A 19048-nucleotide genomic window follows, 5' to 3' on the forward strand; every position below is an offset into this window, starting at 1 on the left:
TCCCCACGGACAGAGGAGCTTGGCAGGCTACAGTCCATGAGGTCACAAAGAGTTGGACATGACTGAGTGAGGTGGGGAGGGAGGTTGCTGCTGCTGCTGCTAAGTCGCTTCAGTCGTGTCCGACTCTGTACTACCCCATAGACGGCAGCTCACCAGGCTCCGCCGTCCCTGGGATTCTCCAGGCAAGAACACTAGAGTGGGTTGCCATTTCCTTCTCCAATGCATGAAAGTGAAAAGTGAAGTCACTCAGTCATATCTGACTCTTAGCAACCCCATGGACTGCAGCCCACCAGGCTCCTCCGCCCATGGGATTTTCCAGGCAAGAGTACTGGAGCGGGGTGCCATTGGACGTTGGGTCCTACTATATAGCACAGGGAACTATATTCAATATCCTGTGATAAATCATAATGGAAACAAATATAAAAAGATATAAAACCAAGTCACTTTGCTGCATAGAAGAAATTAACACATAAATCAACTATACTTCAATAAAAAATTTTTAATTAAAAAAATTCCAGTCTGAAGAAACTGAGGGAGAAGGTAGTGAACCCTGCCTTTTACACAATGAGAAACTGAGGCCCAGAGTGAGGAGACACAGTGTCCAAGGACATGCCATTGGCCAGGCTGCTGTGGGTCTGAAACTGGGTTTACCTGACTCCCAGGCAGAAGGCTGCCTTTGAGACAATAGGCACGATTAGTGGCAATATTTTGGGGCCAAATCACTTTGAGGTATGAAAATTGAAATGGCTGGAAAAAATAGAGAAAATTTTCAAAATGGCTTTCTGACTCTGGGTAAACAGTAACCACATTTTTTTTGCCTGTTGGAGGCCTGGTTTTTAATCACTCCACAAGCAGTTTTCATTTCTGCAGTAAAATTGCTTGTGGTTCTATTTAATTTGTTTCTGCAGGAGCCAGCTTTGGTGAAGATCTCCGAGGAGCTGGCGGGCATTTTAGCACAGCACGCACAGCCAGTCAATGAGAAACGGTTCCCAACATGGAGGAAATTCCTGCAAACATTTCTCAGTCAAGGTAAATAAGACTGTAAAGCTTCTATTGAGGTTTGGTCTGCACAACCTTGCATTCTAGTTTTGGGTAAACCTGGGGCCAGTATGAATACCTAGAAACTCTTGCATTGGTTTAGAAAAGTGCTCCTCCAAACAGATTTTTCTTTGAAACTTTGCCTAAATATTTATCCTGCACTCAGCCTCTTAAGTAAACAGTGACTGAGCAGGCCAGGCATGCCATGCGTAGCTCGAGATTCTGACCATATTTTGGCACCACAGACTTCTCCTGAGAAGTAGGCTTTGGAATCAGACAACCTGAGTTTGGATCTCATCCTTGACCTTGAGCAAAGTTCTTAAACCCTCGGAGGCCCAGTTTCCTCACCTACTTACAGGGTTGTTGACAGGATTCAATGAAATACATATACGACAGTTTCTACCAGGGAGCCTGACTCAAAATAAGTCTTCAGGAAATGTGAGTTTCTCCTTCCATTTTCTAGGAGAGAAGAAATGGTCTCACTTCTGGTTCTGAAATTAGACCTTGTAAATAAGAACCCAGTATAGTCTTGGAGCCCAAAGTGATTTTGGAGCCCCATGGAGCAGATGGTGACTGCTTCCATGAAATGAAAAGACACTTACTCCTTGGAAGAAAAGCTATGACCAACCCAGACAGCATATTTAAAAAGCAGAGATATTACTTTACTAACAAAGGTCCATCTAGACAAAGCTATGGTTTTTCCACTAGTCATGTATGGATGTTGGACTATAAAGAAAGCTGAACACCAAAGAATTGATGCTTTTGAACTGTGGTGTTGGAGTAGGCTCTTGAAAGTCCCTTGGACTGCAAGGAGATCCAACCAGTCCATCCTAAAGGAAATCAGTCCTGAATATTCATTAGAAGGACTGTTGCTGAAGCTGAAACTCCAATACTTTGGCCACCTGATGTGAAAAACCGACTCATTGGGAAAGACCCTGATGCTGGGAAAGATTGAAGGTGGGAAGAGAAGGGGTCAACAGAGGATGATATGGTTGGATGGCATCACTGATACGATGGACATGAGTTTACGTAGTCTCCAGGAGTTGGTGATGGACAGGGGAGCCTGGGGTGCTGCAGTCCATGGGGTCACAAAGAATCAGACATGACTGAGTGACTGAACTGACTGATAGTCCTGGAGCAAAGTCCCCTGACTTCCCAATTTTCTGATGATGTTAGGAGGTCAGTGGATGAGGGAATGAATAGAGCAGTTGTGGAGGTCCTGTAGGAATGCTACAACACATTGCCCCTCACTCTTTAGGAGGTAACAGTATAAGGTGGATATTCTTATATGCTTACCACATGCATGATAAGAGAAGGCTAGGATACAGACCACAGAAGCTATCTTTCCACTCTATTCACCACTGTCAAATGATAACATGTAACATAAATATATAATAATATCATCATAATAGAGCTTCCCAGGTGACACTAGTGGTTAAGAACCTTTCTGCCAGTGCAGGAGATGTAAGAGACATGGGTTTGATCCCTGGGTTGGGAAGATCCCCTGGAGAAGGGAATGGCAATCCACTCCTGTATTCTTGCCTAGATAAGAATAGACAGAGGAACTTGACAGGCTACAGTCCATAAAAGTCTCAAAGAGTGAGACCTAACACTCTCTGAGCAACTAACACTTTCACAACAAAAAATGGCTAAGAATAAAAGGATTTTTTCAAGTTATGAGAGGAAGACCCTGAAGATCTCAGATCCATACATGACAGGATGTTAGGAAGTTTCCAGATCTTCCAAGGTCAGTCTGCAAACCTTCCTCTAGCCTATTTATTTTCACGTGAGCTTTGTAGATTAGAAAGGGTTTCTATCTCACATCAGCTGTACAACCACAAGCTTAGGCTTTGTCTCAGCCTCCATCATTTCTATCCTTTCTTCCTCTATTTCAGCCGTGTTGTAAGCGCAATACTTATTTATAGGAGGAAGAGCAAGCTTTATTGAGACACTTTGATAGACAAACAGGCTTAACACTAGGAAGTGACTAGGACAAAATCACACAACAAGTGCGTGGTGAGTGGGAACGCAGTTAGAGCCCACAATTCTAGCACGTCTCCGAAATCTGGTTCTGGGGAGTCATGTGTTTTCAAACCTATTCCCGGCTCTGAGCCCAGAGCCTACATAAAATGCTTACTGACTGAGCGAGGCTGCCCACCCAGATTTCCTGTCCCTAAGGCCACCATCTCCTGCCATCTTCCCTGTGGCCTGTTTCATTTCTACTCTCTGAAGTGAGCTTATAGTCGCAAAATGTGCTATAGATTTGATTTCTACATTGTCAAAGCGTTATATCAAAGGCAATACATTTTTTAAAAGGGGGATTAATTACTTCAAAAGGAAAAAAATTAACACTGAAAAGACTGTGGTCCTAATACTGAGAAGACAATACAAATAAGCTGCTTTGAAGTAAAATAACCTTGTAACTATAAAGGACAAGTGTTTTCACTGGAGCATCATCTTTCAAAATGTAGGTGATAGTGAAAGCCACAAAGTTTTCTGAATCAGAGAGACTCAATAGGTTTTTTGCTTGTTTTCGTGCATTGTTATTATTGTTTTGTTACTTTCACCTTGCTAAATCTCCAGCAACCAGTGTTTAGGTACAGCACACACTCGAAAACTTCATTTAAAGAAAAGCATATCTCAAACCAACCAAGAAGATGAATTAGCTTTCCTTCTGAAACTCAGTTTTCTTTAGGACCAGCTTCAACCACATTTATAGACATTTAAGGAAAGAGCCTTTTATATAAAGTAATAGATAGCTGCATTTGAGACATTTTTAAATCTCAGGATTTAACCATATATGCTGTTCAAAGCCTGTGAGCATAGGTCACCTCCCAGCAAATTCCCAAAATACATGTCAAATTTATCTTAATACTGTTGGGCTCCAGAGGCTGCCTTGTCTAGGAACACTTTTAAATTATGTTATCTAATTCTTCATAAATAATATTCAATTTTTTTTCTATAAAAGGGATATATACAGTAAGATTTACAGGCTAGGCCTAAAGACAGAAAATAGGGCCATATAAATTTTGTGGGCAGGCTTCCCAGGTGGTAAAGAATCTGCCTGCCAATACAGGGGATGCGGGTTTGACCCCTGGGTTGGGAAGATCCCCTGGAGTAGGAAATAGCAGCCCCACTCCAGTATTCTTGCCTGGAGAATCCCATGGACAGAGGAGCCCGGTGGGCTCCAGTCCATGTGACTGCAGAGTCAATTTAGTTTAGCACCTAAACAACAAATTTGCCTCTGTGATTTTTGCTATTCAGAGCAGAAGGTGAAATAAGATAAATTATAAAGCTCCCATTATCAGCATGGAGCAAGCTTACCTGTTTCTCAAGAACGGCAGCGTTTTCTGGCTCCATATTTTAAAACAAACCAGCTATACATAGAAGTCCTTTGGCTGATATAGTGGTCAGTGTTCTCTTACGTCTGATAAAAGCCCTAACCTGTCAGAACTCCAAAAAGCAGTGAAGTTGAACAGGAAGTGCAGTGGTCCTCAAGGTACAAACTGTGGCCTGTGGGCAGTTAACTCCCCCTGAGGGATGTGCTATAGACCTCAGGTTCATCATTTAGAATGAATGGGCATAGGCTTGATATCTTCCTAGTGTCTTCCTAGTTAGGATCAAAACCGCCACTCACTGAGTCCAACTACACACCAAGCATTGGACTAAATGCTGTAGATCACAAAGATTCACAACAGTCTGGTGAGATAGGTCTTACTATGCTGATTTTAGAAATGACGGAAAGGAAATTTATAGAATTGAAGCTACTTGCCCAAAGTCTCACAAGACATGGCAGATGCAGGCTCTGAGCCTGAGTCCCTCTGCCAAAGCCTGGGTTTTTTCCTCTTGCTCTTAATAGGCACAGTCCACGCGAGTGTGTCCTTTTACCCACTCCATGCTTTTCCCCCCAGGAGGCGTGATTGAAGCGTACCCACCTTCGGAGAGTATTACCAACGTGACGGTGGACATGCTGATAGAACCCAATGGAGAAATCAGGCTGCTGTCAACAGGGGACCAGTTTCATGCTGAAGGCCCATTCATCTCCTCCGGGACCACCATGCCTCAGACCTCAGTGGATCCCCAAGTTCTCAGTTCTTTGTGCCTTCAAATTGGAAAGGCTTGTAAAATGAAAAACGTGATTGGTCACTTTTCCATAGACCTGGTGACTTTTATTGATCCAAGCACCATGGAGCAGCAGGTGAGTTGACTTGATGCCATGTGAAATACTGAAATATGTAAAGACTCCAATACCATCCATGCTCATCCAACAGGGACCATGAGGGAGCCTCCAAGATTCGCTGCTCTTCTGATGAGCTGATTGTATATGGTCCATGCTAGTGTGGGTGAGATCGTGCTTTATGGCTGTAAAGATGGGACCAGTGTTACCAAGCAAAAGGTTCATTGCCCAATGGGCACAGAAGCCAATACTATGGCACAGCATTTGAGAAAAGATTTTATTTTGAGGTCAGCTGGCAGGAGACAGGAGGTATGGCTCACGTCTGCATCTTCCCTGATCTGGGGTTTAGTTGGTAAAAGCGTTGGTACACGGGGCAGGTTTTCACTGAAGGGCTTTGGGACTCAGACATTTATGATGAGGTGTGGTGAAGAAGACTTTAACACCAGCTCTTCTGGGATGGCAGACCCGTCACTTCAGAAAGGGCTCTGGCAATCAGGCTCCAGTATTGTCCTGGTCCTTTGGTTCTGTGGAAGGAGAAACTTTGCTTTTGGGTGTTGTCTGAGGTCAAAATTTTCTCCTCTGTGCAGATTTTGGCTGTATGACTTGTGGTTTTGTTCTCTTGTCTCTGAAAAACAACTCAGTTTCTTGTTAGAAGCAGTATAGGTCCAGTTTCAGGCTAGTTCTGCCAATACCCTGGGGTCTCCTCATTCAGTACAGCTGGAGTTTAAATTGCTGCAACTTATCCTGATGGGGTCTGAGTGCTGCCCATTAATGCTCTGTCTGTATTTTATCATAAGACTATTCCATGACCTTCAGGGAGGGAACCTTTCTAGAATCTGTTCTTAAACAGAGAGTCAATCACTAGCAAAGAGGTAAGAGTTCTTGTTTCTGTCCCCTTTTCTTATCAGTAGTTCATCGGCAATTTAGGTGGTCAATTTTTTCTTCTTAAAAATGTATTGGAAAATACGCATTAATATAAGAAGGCCTAAATACAAATATAATGAACCAAGACCACCTCCAGTCCTGTGTACTCCTTGTCAGTCCCCCTCACATGGCCCTTCCTCCTCCCAGAGGTATCCATCCTCTTGTAATTGGGACTTCTATTCCTTCCTATATCTTTATGCTTTCTAGTGCACATAAATGTTACTCATCCAGGTTCATTTGCCTGACATGCATCAAGCCAAAATGCTGAAATACTGATGTCTGCGGCAAAGAAAGGGTCTATCCACAAGGCAGTCAAGCAAGGAGAATGGAGAACAAGTCTCAAACCTGCCTCAAAGGGCTTGAGATATTTATGGGATAAAGGACCAGAGTGGTCTTAGGCTTGGGAAGCATGGGGACAGGTGACTGGAAATGAGGAAAAGGTGAGGGAATCATTCTGCACAGGAGTAACTACCAAGCAACAGGCTTCTTCATGGGAACTGCTCAGCCGTGCCTGACTCTTCGTGAGCCCGTGGACTATAGCCCTCCAGGCTCCTCCGTCCTTGGAATTTTTCAGGCAAGAATAGTGGAGTGAGTTGCCATCTCCTACCCCAGGGACTCTTCCAGACCCAGGGATCAAACTTGTATCTCTTGCGTCTTCTGCATTGGCAGGTGGACCCAGAGGGGGCGTGTTAAAATGGAGCACTTGTCATTATGCAAGGGTACATTTTTATCCTCTGATGTCAAAAGGTCACCAAGCTGACACTCGGGCTGCCCAGCTGGAGGGTCGGTGGTCCTTGCCAGTGTCAACCAGCTCAGCCTGAATTAGACACAGCTGACTCCAAGTTTCTGAGAAACAGCTCAGGCAAACATACTGTTTAGGCTAAGTACTCTTGGAGGACACACACGTTTCTTTAAATAGCTACAACTAAAATGACCTTGATCAGTGAAGGCAGATTGCAGGTGTAATGGATTTACATATTTAATATATAGCTTAATTTTTCTTGTTTTTAAAATTTTTTATAGATCATAACATCCTATGTATTCTACTACAACATGCTTTTACTTATTCAATATTTCATCCATGAAATTCTGCATGTATACAGGTGTGCCTTTGATGTACAGTAATTCTAGATAACTTTTAACCTGTTTGTTTTGCCCCCTTCTCCCCCTGCCCCAGAAATTACAATGTTTAAATTCACTAAGACTAATTGCAAAATGTTCAGTTCCTCTTGCATCAGTGTCAGTGACCACAACTCGGTCTAAAGGAGGGAATGACCTCCTGCCTTCCCTCTCCTGACACCCTCTGCCCAGCCAACATTGTAAATAAACTTCAGTTGTTTTATTACTCTCAGTTTTACAATTCTCCATTTCAGTCAGATGATAGTTTCAAAGCATTTTGTTTATGCTTCGAGCAGTAGTTTTCAGTTTGTCTAATAATCATTTTCCATTTGCCTTCCTGAACCCTCTGCTGGTTCTGCATTCCTTTCTCAGGCCCACACATGGAGAGAGAAAAGGACAAATGGAAGGGCATGCGGGAATCAGCGTGGGATGGAGGGAGGACAGGAACAATACCCTCTGGAAAAGAGCTAGGTGACAAGGAATCAAGGGGAGAAGCAGGAGAGGATTTCCCCTTCCAATGTCTGTCATGAGAAACGAAGATCAAATCTATGATCCCTGGAGCAGTAGGGAGGATGGAACTGTGGGGACAGTTGACTAATGGTTTGTATTCATTCAAGTTTGATGTAGAGCGAATTGTACCCATGGCAGTGAGAGGTATCATCCTCAAATACAGAGCTAGTGCTGTTCCAGGACTTACAGCCCTTCCCAGCTTCAGGGACAAAGGTCCCACCCTTCACAGGGCTGGCCCCATGTGCCTTAACATCCTTGGCTCACACCAGCTTCCCCTCTGTTTCTCTCTTTTCCAACCCCCTACTCATCTTACTGCCTCCTGCCACAGAGCTTTTCTTTACACATGCCACCCCTCTGCCTGAAATGCTCTTGCCTCTTCTAGGTAACCTTCTCATCCATCATAGTTCAACTCAAGCCAGCTTTCTTAGGGAAGCCTCCCCCAAACTTCCTGACAAAGTCAAATTCCCCTGTTGTAGATTCTCATATCATCGTGTATCTCTCCTTTATACCACGTGCTTTTGTTACAATTTACAGTTATTTACATGATTATCTGATTAAAGCTGTTAGATATATTTTATCTCTTTTTGCTTGCTGCTTAGTTCTCAGCCTATCTCTGACCTGGCACAAAGCAGGTGTTCAGTAAATTATTTGTTGAATGAATGAAAAATAGAGGCGTTCTAGGAGATGTTGGATGGTGGTGTTAAGACTTTTAGAGAAGAGCTCAAAAATTAATTGGTGGGTGGGATAAATAAATATTTACCCAAGATGGTCTGACCTTATCATACTAATACTTCACCTTGTCTCTTCCTGTTAATACTTTAGTGTACAGCCATTTGCGTAACAATTTTCAATAGAATACTGGAAGAAGCTCTCAGTGAGCACACAGAAAGGAGTTTCTACACTGGCAAGGAATGTATGCTAACTCTCTGTATATAATAGATTATTTGAAAAATCATTGGTATCTACTCTTGCCATTTTGCAAGTGACATCAGTTTGGAAAACATTTTATTTTCTCTCCTAGCTCAGCTGCTTTTGGGTGCTAGTGAAGAGATTGGCATGTTAGCAACCTGTCATTTTTTGCCAGTCTAACAGAGGGACTTGTTTTCTTTCTTGTTTTCTTCAGTATTTCTTTCATAAGTGAGGATGAACACCTTTACTATGTCTATTGGCTATTTATATATCTTGTCTTAATTGCCTTATCATATCTTTTGCCCCTTTTACATTAAACTATACTACAAATGCTGATTTGTAGAAATTCTTTGTATATGAGAAATTGCTTCCAAATTGTATATGAGAATGGCTCAGATGGTAAAGAATCCGCCTACAGTGGGGGACTTGGGTTCAATCCCTGGGTTGAGAGGATCCCCTGGAGAAGGACATGGCAACCCACTTCAATATTCTTGCCTGGAGAATCCCCACGGACAGAGGAGCCCGTCAGGCTACAGTCCATGGGGTTGCAAAGAGTAGGACATGGCTGAGCAACTAAGCACATCACACAGCACACAAGAAACTGTTATTCTTTGACTTTTATACATGTTACAAATACCTTCTCCAGGTTGTCACTTGTGGCTTTTTGCCAGTCATGTTTCTCCACCGTAAAATCACCGTTTTTTCTTTGTAATTGATTAGTAATATTTTGTGAAAAGGTATTCCAAGGAATATCTTATTCCTCACCAAATTTCCAGACAAAACTTAGTATCCATTGCCAGCTTTTTCCTGGGCCACCCACCATGATGACAGTGGTAATTTTCTGTTTCAATCATTCTTTCTATATAGATTAGTTGGAAATTTTCTGCAAAGAATTTTTCCTTTTCCATCTTTTATTTATGTATGTAAGCATGTATGTATTAATTTTTATACCAGTTTGAGCTTGTAAATTTCTAGTCTCTTCAGTCAGTTGCATTTTGACACTTTCATTGTTTTGATGCCCCAGTTGTCCCAGATTTGTCTAGTAGGAGAGGCTTTAGAGTGGTTCTTTTGATGTGTCCTCATCGTTCTTTGAGTGTTGTCTTACTTTCTTACATAATGAGATGTTCCAGATTCATTTTACATTTTTTCTGACCCAGACTTAGAATCAGCCCAACAGCTCTGAGTCACCTTAGAGGAGGATGGTATTAAATTAAGGTCTGAGATGTTAGTGCTATCATTACTACTGGAGCATCATTGCTCCTGGCCGCTCTCAGTGACAGAGCTAAGACATCTATGTATTATACATACACAATACACACACACACATAAGCAAATATACATACACACATATACATACATGCATCCATGACCATTTCTGTATCTGTCCGGATATATGTTTTAAAACCATGGATTCCTGCCAATATCTCTCATTGTAATCTGACACTTCAAGATTATTCTAGACTTCTGTTTTTCCGTACTTACAAATATCTTCTCCAACAGTAAGAAACCTGAGTCTTTTATCTTCAATATATTTACTTATTTCCTCAGTCAATTTATTTATTGCTTCAATGTAACCAGTCTCCCAACTAATTCTGTTATCTTTTTCACCTACCACATCTGTAATTGGATAATGAACCTTGTCATTTGTGCTTTAAGTTTATTTGTAATGCTCTTCATCATACTAAAATTTCAAATAGTCAAATCTAACTCCCTGTCTATATTACTGTATAATAATAATTTCTAAATTATTATTAGCTTATCATTTTCTATCATCTTCAGTTTTATCAGCTATAAAATGAGTTGATTAGCTTGACTTCTGAGTTCAAAAATTATTTATTTCAACAGTATTTTCATAGTGCCTTTTGTATTAAAACTCTAGTAATAATAGTAAGAATCCACTTTTTAGAAACATCATAAGAAAATTTTTAAAAACTTACATTAATATATATTAATCACATTGTTGTGATATATATTAATGTAATCACATTGTTAAGGGAAGTAAAAAACTTCAAATAGATTAAATTCTAATAATAGAGAATTTGTTAAACAAATTATGATAGATGAAAAGAATCAAGTGCTAGGAAGACAGTAAAATTCAAAGTTTTGAAAAATATTTACAGGAAACTGTTTATAAACAGTGGAATGGTAAAATACAGATTATATAAGAACATATGTGGGACTTCCCAGGCGGTCCAGTGGCTAAGACTCTGCACTGCCAATGTAGGGTTCAGTTCAGTTCAGTTCAGTTGCTCAGTAGTGTCCAAGTCTTTGTGACCCCATGAACCGCAGCACGCCAGGTCTCCCTGCCCATCACCAACTCCCAGAGTTCACCCAGACTCATGTCCATTAAGTTGGCGATGCCATCCAGCCATCTCATCCTCTCTCATCCCCTTCTCCTCCTGCCCTCAATCTTTCCCAGCATCAGGGTCTTTTCAAATGAGTCAGCTCTCCACATCAGGTGGCCAAACATCAGTCCTTCCAATCAGCTTCAACATCAGTCCTTCCAGTGAACACCCAGGACTACCAGGTTTGATCACTGGTCCGGGAGCTAGATCCCAGATGCTGCAACAAAAGATCCCACATGCAGCAACTAAAGACCTGGCACAGACAAAATAAAATTTAAAAAAAAAATAGAAAAATAGGGGTTTCCCTGGTGGCTCAGTGGTAAAGAATCCACCCACCAATGCAGGAGATACAAGTTCGATCCCTGGTCTAGGAAGATTCCACATGCCTTAGAGCAACTAAGCCCATGGGACACAGCTATTGAGCCTGTGCTTTAGAGCCCAGGAACTGCAGCTACTGAGCCCACGTGCCGCAGCTACTGGAGCTCGGTGCCCTTGAGCCTGTGCTCCACAACAGAAGGAGCCACTGCAGTAAGAAGCCTGTGCCGCGCATTGAAGAGCAGCCGCCGCTCGCTCCAACCAGAGAAAAGCCCCTGCAGCAACAGAGACCCGGTATAGCCGAAAATAAATAAATTTTTTAAAAATAGACAATAGATGTAATATGTAACAATTTTATTAAAAGAAAAACCATATATTAATATATGCAGAACAAGAAGAACCTAAAGAGATACGCCAAGATGTTACAAGTCATTATTTCTGGATCAAAGAATTGAGGGTATGATAGGCAAAGTAATGACCTGGCAAAGATGCTCATGTCCTAGCCCCTGAAACTGGTGAAGATTACCACACGTGGTAACATGCACATGTATTAGCAATTAACTTAATAATCTTGAGATAGGAAGATTATCTTGGATTATGCAGGGGACAGTGTAATCACAAGGGTTTTGCTGGCTTTGAAAATGGAGGAAGTGACCATGAGCCAAGGAATGCAGGTGGCCTGTAAAAGCCAGAAAAGGCAAGAAAAGAAATACTCCTCTAGATCCTCCTGAAGGAAGAAGCCCCCCTGACACCATGACTTCAGCTCAGTGAGACTTCTCATTTTTGACCCTTTAAGTTGCTAAGTATGCAGCAGTTTGTTACAGCAGCAATAGGGAACTGATACAGAGAGTTTTTTCTATTTCTCTCTTTATGCTTTCTGCCTTTGCCTTCTCAAAAGTAAGCATGTTTTATAGTCAGAAAAAATATATGTGTAATGATAATTGTAAGTAATGATAATTATAATGCACATACGTGATCTTACATCCACATATGTCTTCAATCAAGATGGGAGGCAGAAAGCTGAAGTGACTGAATCCATCTCAGACTCTTGCTCTTTGGCCCCAGCCAGGCCTCCATAACATAATGTACCATGCTGTCCTGATAAGAGCAGAGGGGCCTGGGAGCCAAGGAAAGATGGATAAAATGACAGTGGTGCACCAAGGACAGGCCCACAGCTGAATCAGTCCAGATGAGAGTGGAAAATCCTATCCAGACTTGAGATGAGAATGTCCCATTCTAGGGTAGCAGAATGGAAGAAGAATTTGGGAAATGTAATGTTTAAATATTGTTAACATCATACAGAACACAGGGTCATTGGGAATAAAAGGAAAAGAGCCAATCCCTGGGAGATGGAGCTGGTAAGAGCATAGTACAAAACTACCTATGTCCACTTAGAGGACTTATGTCCAAGATTCCAGTACCCTAGGAATGGGGAGATTCCAGGATTTCAGAGACTCCATGCAGAATACATGGAGCTATAAGGTAGCCATTTGGGAGACCTGGCCTTCCCACATGCAGATGAGGAGAGGGATCCAACCCTTAAACGGAGAGCAGCAAAAGCTATTTCCATATCCCAATGGGCCCTGGACCCAGAGTCCTTGATGGGCAATGTCTACTGGTTTTCAGGAGGGACATGAAGCACCTACCAAAGACTTCAAATTGAAAAGACACCAACATGTTTATTGAACAAATGCCTTCCCAGGGTCTACTCAGTCCCTATGCTGGGTGCTGAGGGAACATGAAACATGTTTCCTGTCATGAGAAAGTTCATTTCACATCCATCACCCAATTCCATTTCATACACAAGCACACAATTGTTTTATACTCTTACTGGTTCTTAGCCATAAACATTACCTCCATGAGATTTGTAAATCCTCTAGAAAGTGCACTCTTCTTGATGTCTTACACAATGATAGTTATATGATAGCCAGTTGATTAATGGACTTTCAGAACTTCTTGAATGCCCAGATCTGCTGAACTTACTTGTATTGCACTTTTGGGAAATTCTAAAGGAAAGAATAAGTTGTTTATTGATCATCTAGTATGTACAAGGAGAAGGCGATGGCACTCCACTCCAGTACTCTTGCCTGGAAAATCCCATGGACAGAGGAGCCTGGTAGGCTGCAGTCCATGGGGTCACAAAGAGTCAGACATGACTGAGTGACTTCACTTTCACTTTTCCCTTTCGTGCATTGGAGAAGGAAATGGCAACCCACTCCAGTGTTCTTGCCTGGAGAATCACAGGGATAGGGGAGCCTTGTGGGCTGCCGTCTGTGGAGTCACACAGAGTCGGACACGACTGAAGCGACTTAGCAGCAGCATAGCAGCAGCAGCAGCAGCAGCAGCAGCAGTATGTACAAGACATTATGATAGGAGCAACAGAGGCTGCAAAGATACAAAAGAAGTAGAAGTGCCTGCCCTTGGGGAGTAAGGGCAATCTAACTGGGGAGAAAGGCTTGAAAAATGAATTACAAGAAAAATCTTACGTGACAACTACATAGAACAATAAAAGAGACCTAGAAAAGGCAATGCCAGTTTAACTGCCTTCTGTTTGGAGCAATCAAAAAATGTTTTTACAGAGTAGGTGAGGTTTGAGCTGAAAGACAATTAGGACTTGAAGGAGGATTAGAAAGAGTATATTCCAAGTGGGAAAGATGCTCTGAAAGGTGGTGGTAGGAAGGCATAAAACACATATAGGGGAAAAAAAATGATCTAAGTCTTACAAACATCATGACTGACTTGCGTGTGTATGCTCAGTTGCTCAGTCATGTCCGACTCTGCACTCCCATGGACTGTAGCCCACCAGGCTTCTCTGTCCATGGAATCTTCCAGCTAAGAATACTGGAGCAGGTTGCCATTTCCTGCTCCAGGTGAAAAGAGAAAGTGAAAGTCGCTCAGTTATGCCCGACTCTTTGAGACTCCATGGAATAATCCACGGAATTCTCCAGGCCAGAATACTGGAGTGGGGATCTTTCCAACCCAAGGATCGAACCCACATCTCCTGTGTCTCCTGCAATGGCAGGCAGATTCCTTACCACCAGCGCAATATGCGTTTATGTCATCACTCTCCATGGCTGCTGCTGCTGCTGCTAAGTCACTTCGGTCGTGTCCGACTCTGTGCTACGCCATAGACGGCAGCCCACCAGACTCTCCAGGCAAGAACACTAGAGTGGGTTGCCATTTCCTCCTCCAATGCATGAAAGTGAAAGTGAAGTTGCTCAGTTGTGACTGACTCTTAGTGATCCCATGGACTGCAGCCTACCAGGCTCCTCCGTCCATGGGATTTTCCAGGCAAGAGTACTGGAGTGGGTTGCCATTGCCTTCTCCACACTCACCATGGACCACAAGGGAATTCCTCTAAGTATCACTCTCCAGTTCCTTTTATATGAACTTGCTAAGCAAATAGATTGACAAAGATGCTTTCTGTTGAAATCCCTAGGTTAAAAATGTCTGTTTTTAGGTTATTGTAAACTTTTGAACCCTGGAGAAGGAAATGGGAATCCACTCCAGTATTCTTGACTGGAGAATTCTATGGACAGAGGAGCCTGGTATGTTATAGTCCATGGAGTCACAAAGAGTCAGACACGACTGAGAAACTAACACACAAGTTTTGAAATAGCTATCACTGTTATGAGCATTGATAGTTTTTAACTTTTTAAAGAAAGGACATCTAATTTTGAAAAAAAAAGCTTCAATGAAAACATTTGCAGACTCCTAACAATGGCTCTTCTTAGACACATAAAGTAGCTACAGAAGGAAAAGAATTTTGTTGCAAATTATGAGGAAAGACAAACATGGAGAGCCTGATGTATGTCAGATTATACATCATATTGTAGCTCACGTGTTCTGAAAACTGTTTCTGAATTTCTAAATACAAATGTATCAGCCTAGAACAGGAAAAAGAGACAGTTGAAACTATTTTCATTATGAGGGAGAGTGGGTTCTGGCCCCAGTCTTTAACACTTAGCAATTGTGATAGTTGAGACAACTCACTGGACCTCTGTGAGCCTCGTTTTTTCATTGACAAATAGTGAGTGCCTGCCCTCCTTCCCACAGGATGTTCTGAGAGGCTGAGCAGATACAAGGTGCTATTCTTATTAAATCAAACAGCATAATCACATGTAAAACTGTCACCCGAGCCCTCAGCAGGTCCTCAAACTGTGAGTGGAATCTGAATTGAATTAGCATTATTTTTAAAAGTCAGTGAACATTATCATCTCAAAGTGATATATAAGCATCAAAAGTGAATATATTTATTTCAGAGAGTGGAAAAACCAAGGTCTACAGACATATCATAATTCCTTATTCATTGCTATACTCAGCACCTAGCACCATGTCTAGCATATGACAGATCCACAATAAATATTTATTAAATGAATGAATGAATACTTCTCTCTGAGTACCCCCCCTCTAGTGCTCTCATTTGCAAGATCTCCCTATCTCTGTCTTCAAGATATACAAGGTATTCACCAGGGGACTTCAATGAGATTTACTTTCCCTCTTTAGGGAAGGTATTTTATTTATATATAAGAAGGTTAACAGCATATATCTAAATTAAAATTTAATAGGCCTTTAGTATAAACAGAAGTGCCTGTTATTCAGTGTTTTTTAAATGCTATCATAGGCACATTGTAAATCACAAGTTAATACCTAGTGAAGGGAAAATAGATCCCAAGGGTTCTGAAGCATTACGGTAAAAGACCTGTCCCTTTGAAAGGTCTACATCTTTGTACCATTGAAAGAGACCTGTAATTTACAAGTAATAATAATGATGACGGTGATGACATGACTTCTGCAGTAAGCACAAAGGCAATGATGACAATAATTTTTACAGTGAAAATTACAATTATGTTTCTTAACACTGATAGTGCAGGTAAGCTAGTGACCAACTTTGCCATATATAATCTTACCACATATAATTGTCCTTAAATGTTGGGTTCACCTCCTTACATTTTAAGTCTTAACCTTTAGAAAGACTGAGCCCAAGCCTAAACATCAGCTCCTGAATAGAACTTTTGTTGGTCGACAAAGAAAAGAGCCAGTTCCTCTGTTTATACCTGGTTGTCTCACCCAGGACTTCTTTAGATGACTGCTCTCATCATGGAGATTCTTGCTTCCTTTTGAATGAAACCCAGACACTTCTCCCTGAACTTAGAGGTCTTTAACTAACTTTAAATACCAAAAACATTGCCAGTAAAGGGTAAATGTGGGCACTCACACTGCATCCTGCAGTTTTCAGAAGGTGCTACAGTTCTGCAGGACTTAGGAGGGCAGCAGGTGGGGAGAAATGAAAGTCTCCCTGCTGATGCTAAGAAAGACCAAAACATTACCCACAAACAGGTGGGTACAGTTTGTCTACCAGCATCACAGTAACAAAGCTGAGTGGCCTATCCTACTTCCAGCTGTTACCTGTGGTCAAGACTTTTTTTTCCTTAGGAGGACATGAAATATTCCTCTGACCTGTGGGAGGATGCTTTGGCAGGGAGGAGTGAGGTGGACTGAGTAAGCCAAGAGGCACATTAGAAGCAAAGCCCTCCCACCCACCACTCTGACCTCTGGAAGCTGGCCCTCATGGGAAGCCAAAGAAACCAGCTTTTTCTTTTTTTTTTCTGCCTGTGCCCAGCCACATGTGGAATCTTGGTTTCCTGACCAGGGATTAAACCTGTAGTCCCAACACTGGAAGTGCAGTCTTAACAACTGGACCACTAGGGAAGACACCCCAAAGAAACCAGTGATCACCATCCCACAGCCCTAACACTCACCTACGCCGACCCACCCACCACGGAGGGGGACAGAGAATCGCCCTACCCACAGCTTTTCCACATTCTCTCTGATACCCTTGGGGAAAGGAGAGATTCCCAGAATCTCAGATAGAATGAGAAAGGGGAGGGGCTGCAGGGAAGGGAGAAGGGGCTGTGTGGTAACAACTTTTTGTGTGATAAATTTTCCCCTTTGAAAAAGTCCTGAGCATTCACTTTCACTTTATTACACCTGAACCATGTTGTTGGGATGAAAAAGTACAGGGTAATTTGCTCTAAGCCTTACCTATTTCTTACAACAGCCCTGAACCGTCCCTCTCCCACAATGTGGTATTAAGTGTTTTTCTCATTGATCAAGTCCAGAGTATCTCTAGGACAAGATACACTAGACCTGCTTGGTGGCTCCTATATTTAATAAATGCATTCTCATCCTGCCTTCCAATGATCTGACTCATTGGAAAAGACCTTGCTGCTGGGAAAGATTGAAGGCAAAGGGAGAAGAGGGCTACAGTTGATGAGATGGTTGGATAGTATCACCAACTCAATGGACAAGAGTTTGAGCAACCTCTGGGAGATGATGGGGGACAAAGGAGCCTGGCGTGCTGCAGTCCATGGGGTCGCAAAGAGTCAGACATGACTTAGAGATTGGACAACAACAGCAACATCCAGCCTCCCACATGCCACCTTCATTCCTACAACTGGCCTTTCCTTTCTTTTCTTTCAATATACAGCTTCCTTTCTTTTAAAACATGTTCAAAATCCAGCTCTTCATGAAAACCCCACCTTAGTAATCCCCCTTCATTGCCACTTCATTCTCTAGCTTCTCAGAGCTGAGGTACAGTACTGACAGCCGGAATAATTACGGATGATAATATCAACTGTCTATTGAATTTTTGTCATGTGCCAGACATTATATGGGCTTCCCTGGTAGCTCAGCTGGTAAAGAATCCACCTGCAATGGAGGAGACCCTGGTTCGATCCCTGGGTCAGGAAGATCCACTGGAGAAGGGACAGGCTACCCACTCCAGCATTCTTGGGCTTCCTTCGTGGCTCAGCTGGTAAAGAATCTGCCTGCAGTGTAGGAGATCTGGGTTGGATCCCTGGGTTGGAAGATCCCCTGGAGAAGGGAAAGGCCACCCACGCCAGTATTTTGGCCTGGAGAATTCCGTGGACTGTATAGTCCATGGGGTCGCAAAGAGTCAGACACGAATGAGTGACTTTCACTTTCACTTCACACATTATATATTTTATGTGTAGAAAAGAATACTCTTCTCCCTAATTTACAAATGAGGAAACTGAGGCTAGAATGACACGTTCAAGGTCACTCAGCAACTGAGTGGCAAATCCAGGGTTCAGACCATGATTTAGCCGCCTGCTGAGCGCGCGTTCCTTCCCCCACAGCAGGTATTTCCCATGGTGCTGCACCGAATCGGTGATGGCGACGGCCTTTGTCAGTCTCTCCCCGCTCCTCAGCCACCATCACCAAAGAAAACGTATGCTCCCCTTGTAGATCCTCAATATGCTCGTTGAATTGAGCTGAACAGTTTAAAGCTAGAAAACACATCTCCTATTTTTTTTTAACATATTCCATCCTTGTGCTCAGCACATAAGGTAATCATTAAATGTTAATGACTAAGGGAAATGGAATAAAAGCAGTGTTGTGGTAGCCATTTTTAAGCCCTAAGAGTTTAAATGAGCAAGCCTGTGCACAGCCCCACAGCTGGGAGCGCCATATTGCCATTCAGCCAGAAGGTGGATTCACGGGATGGGAACACTGAAGGCAGACACCACAAGAATGGTTAAGTCAGCTTTCCAAACCGCTTTCTACAAGTAGCTACTGACTTTCCTGCCATAATAATTTCACCATGATTAGCCTGCTGGATGAAAAATCCCAGGCAAGAAACATGAGTGTTAGAAGGATTTAGAATAACCACTGAATATTGGGCTAAGGT

At 42.4% G+C, this 19048-nt stretch overlaps 1 protein-coding gene across 1 annotated transcript in view; it reads left to right on the forward strand.

Annotated features, from left to right (window-relative positions):
• Positions 1–19048, forward strand: part of IQCH (IQ motif containing H) — a 160236-nt gene that overhangs the window by 90213 nt on the left and 50975 nt on the right. Inside the window, exons 10-11 of the mRNA XM_060418882.1 lie at positions 909–1029; positions 4950–5236. Of these exons, the coding sequence (XP_060274865.1) occupies positions 909–1029; positions 4950–5236 (408 nt within the window). The remainder of the gene's footprint in view (positions 1–908; positions 1030–4949; positions 5237–19048) is intronic.

Source organism: Ovis aries, chromosome 7 (genome assembly GCF_016772045.2).
Source record: "Ovis aries strain OAR_USU_Benz2616 breed Rambouillet chromosome 7, ARS-UI_Ramb_v3.0, whole genome shotgun sequence".
Lineage (NCBI taxonomy): Eukaryota > Metazoa > Chordata > Mammalia > Artiodactyla > Bovidae > Ovis > Ovis aries.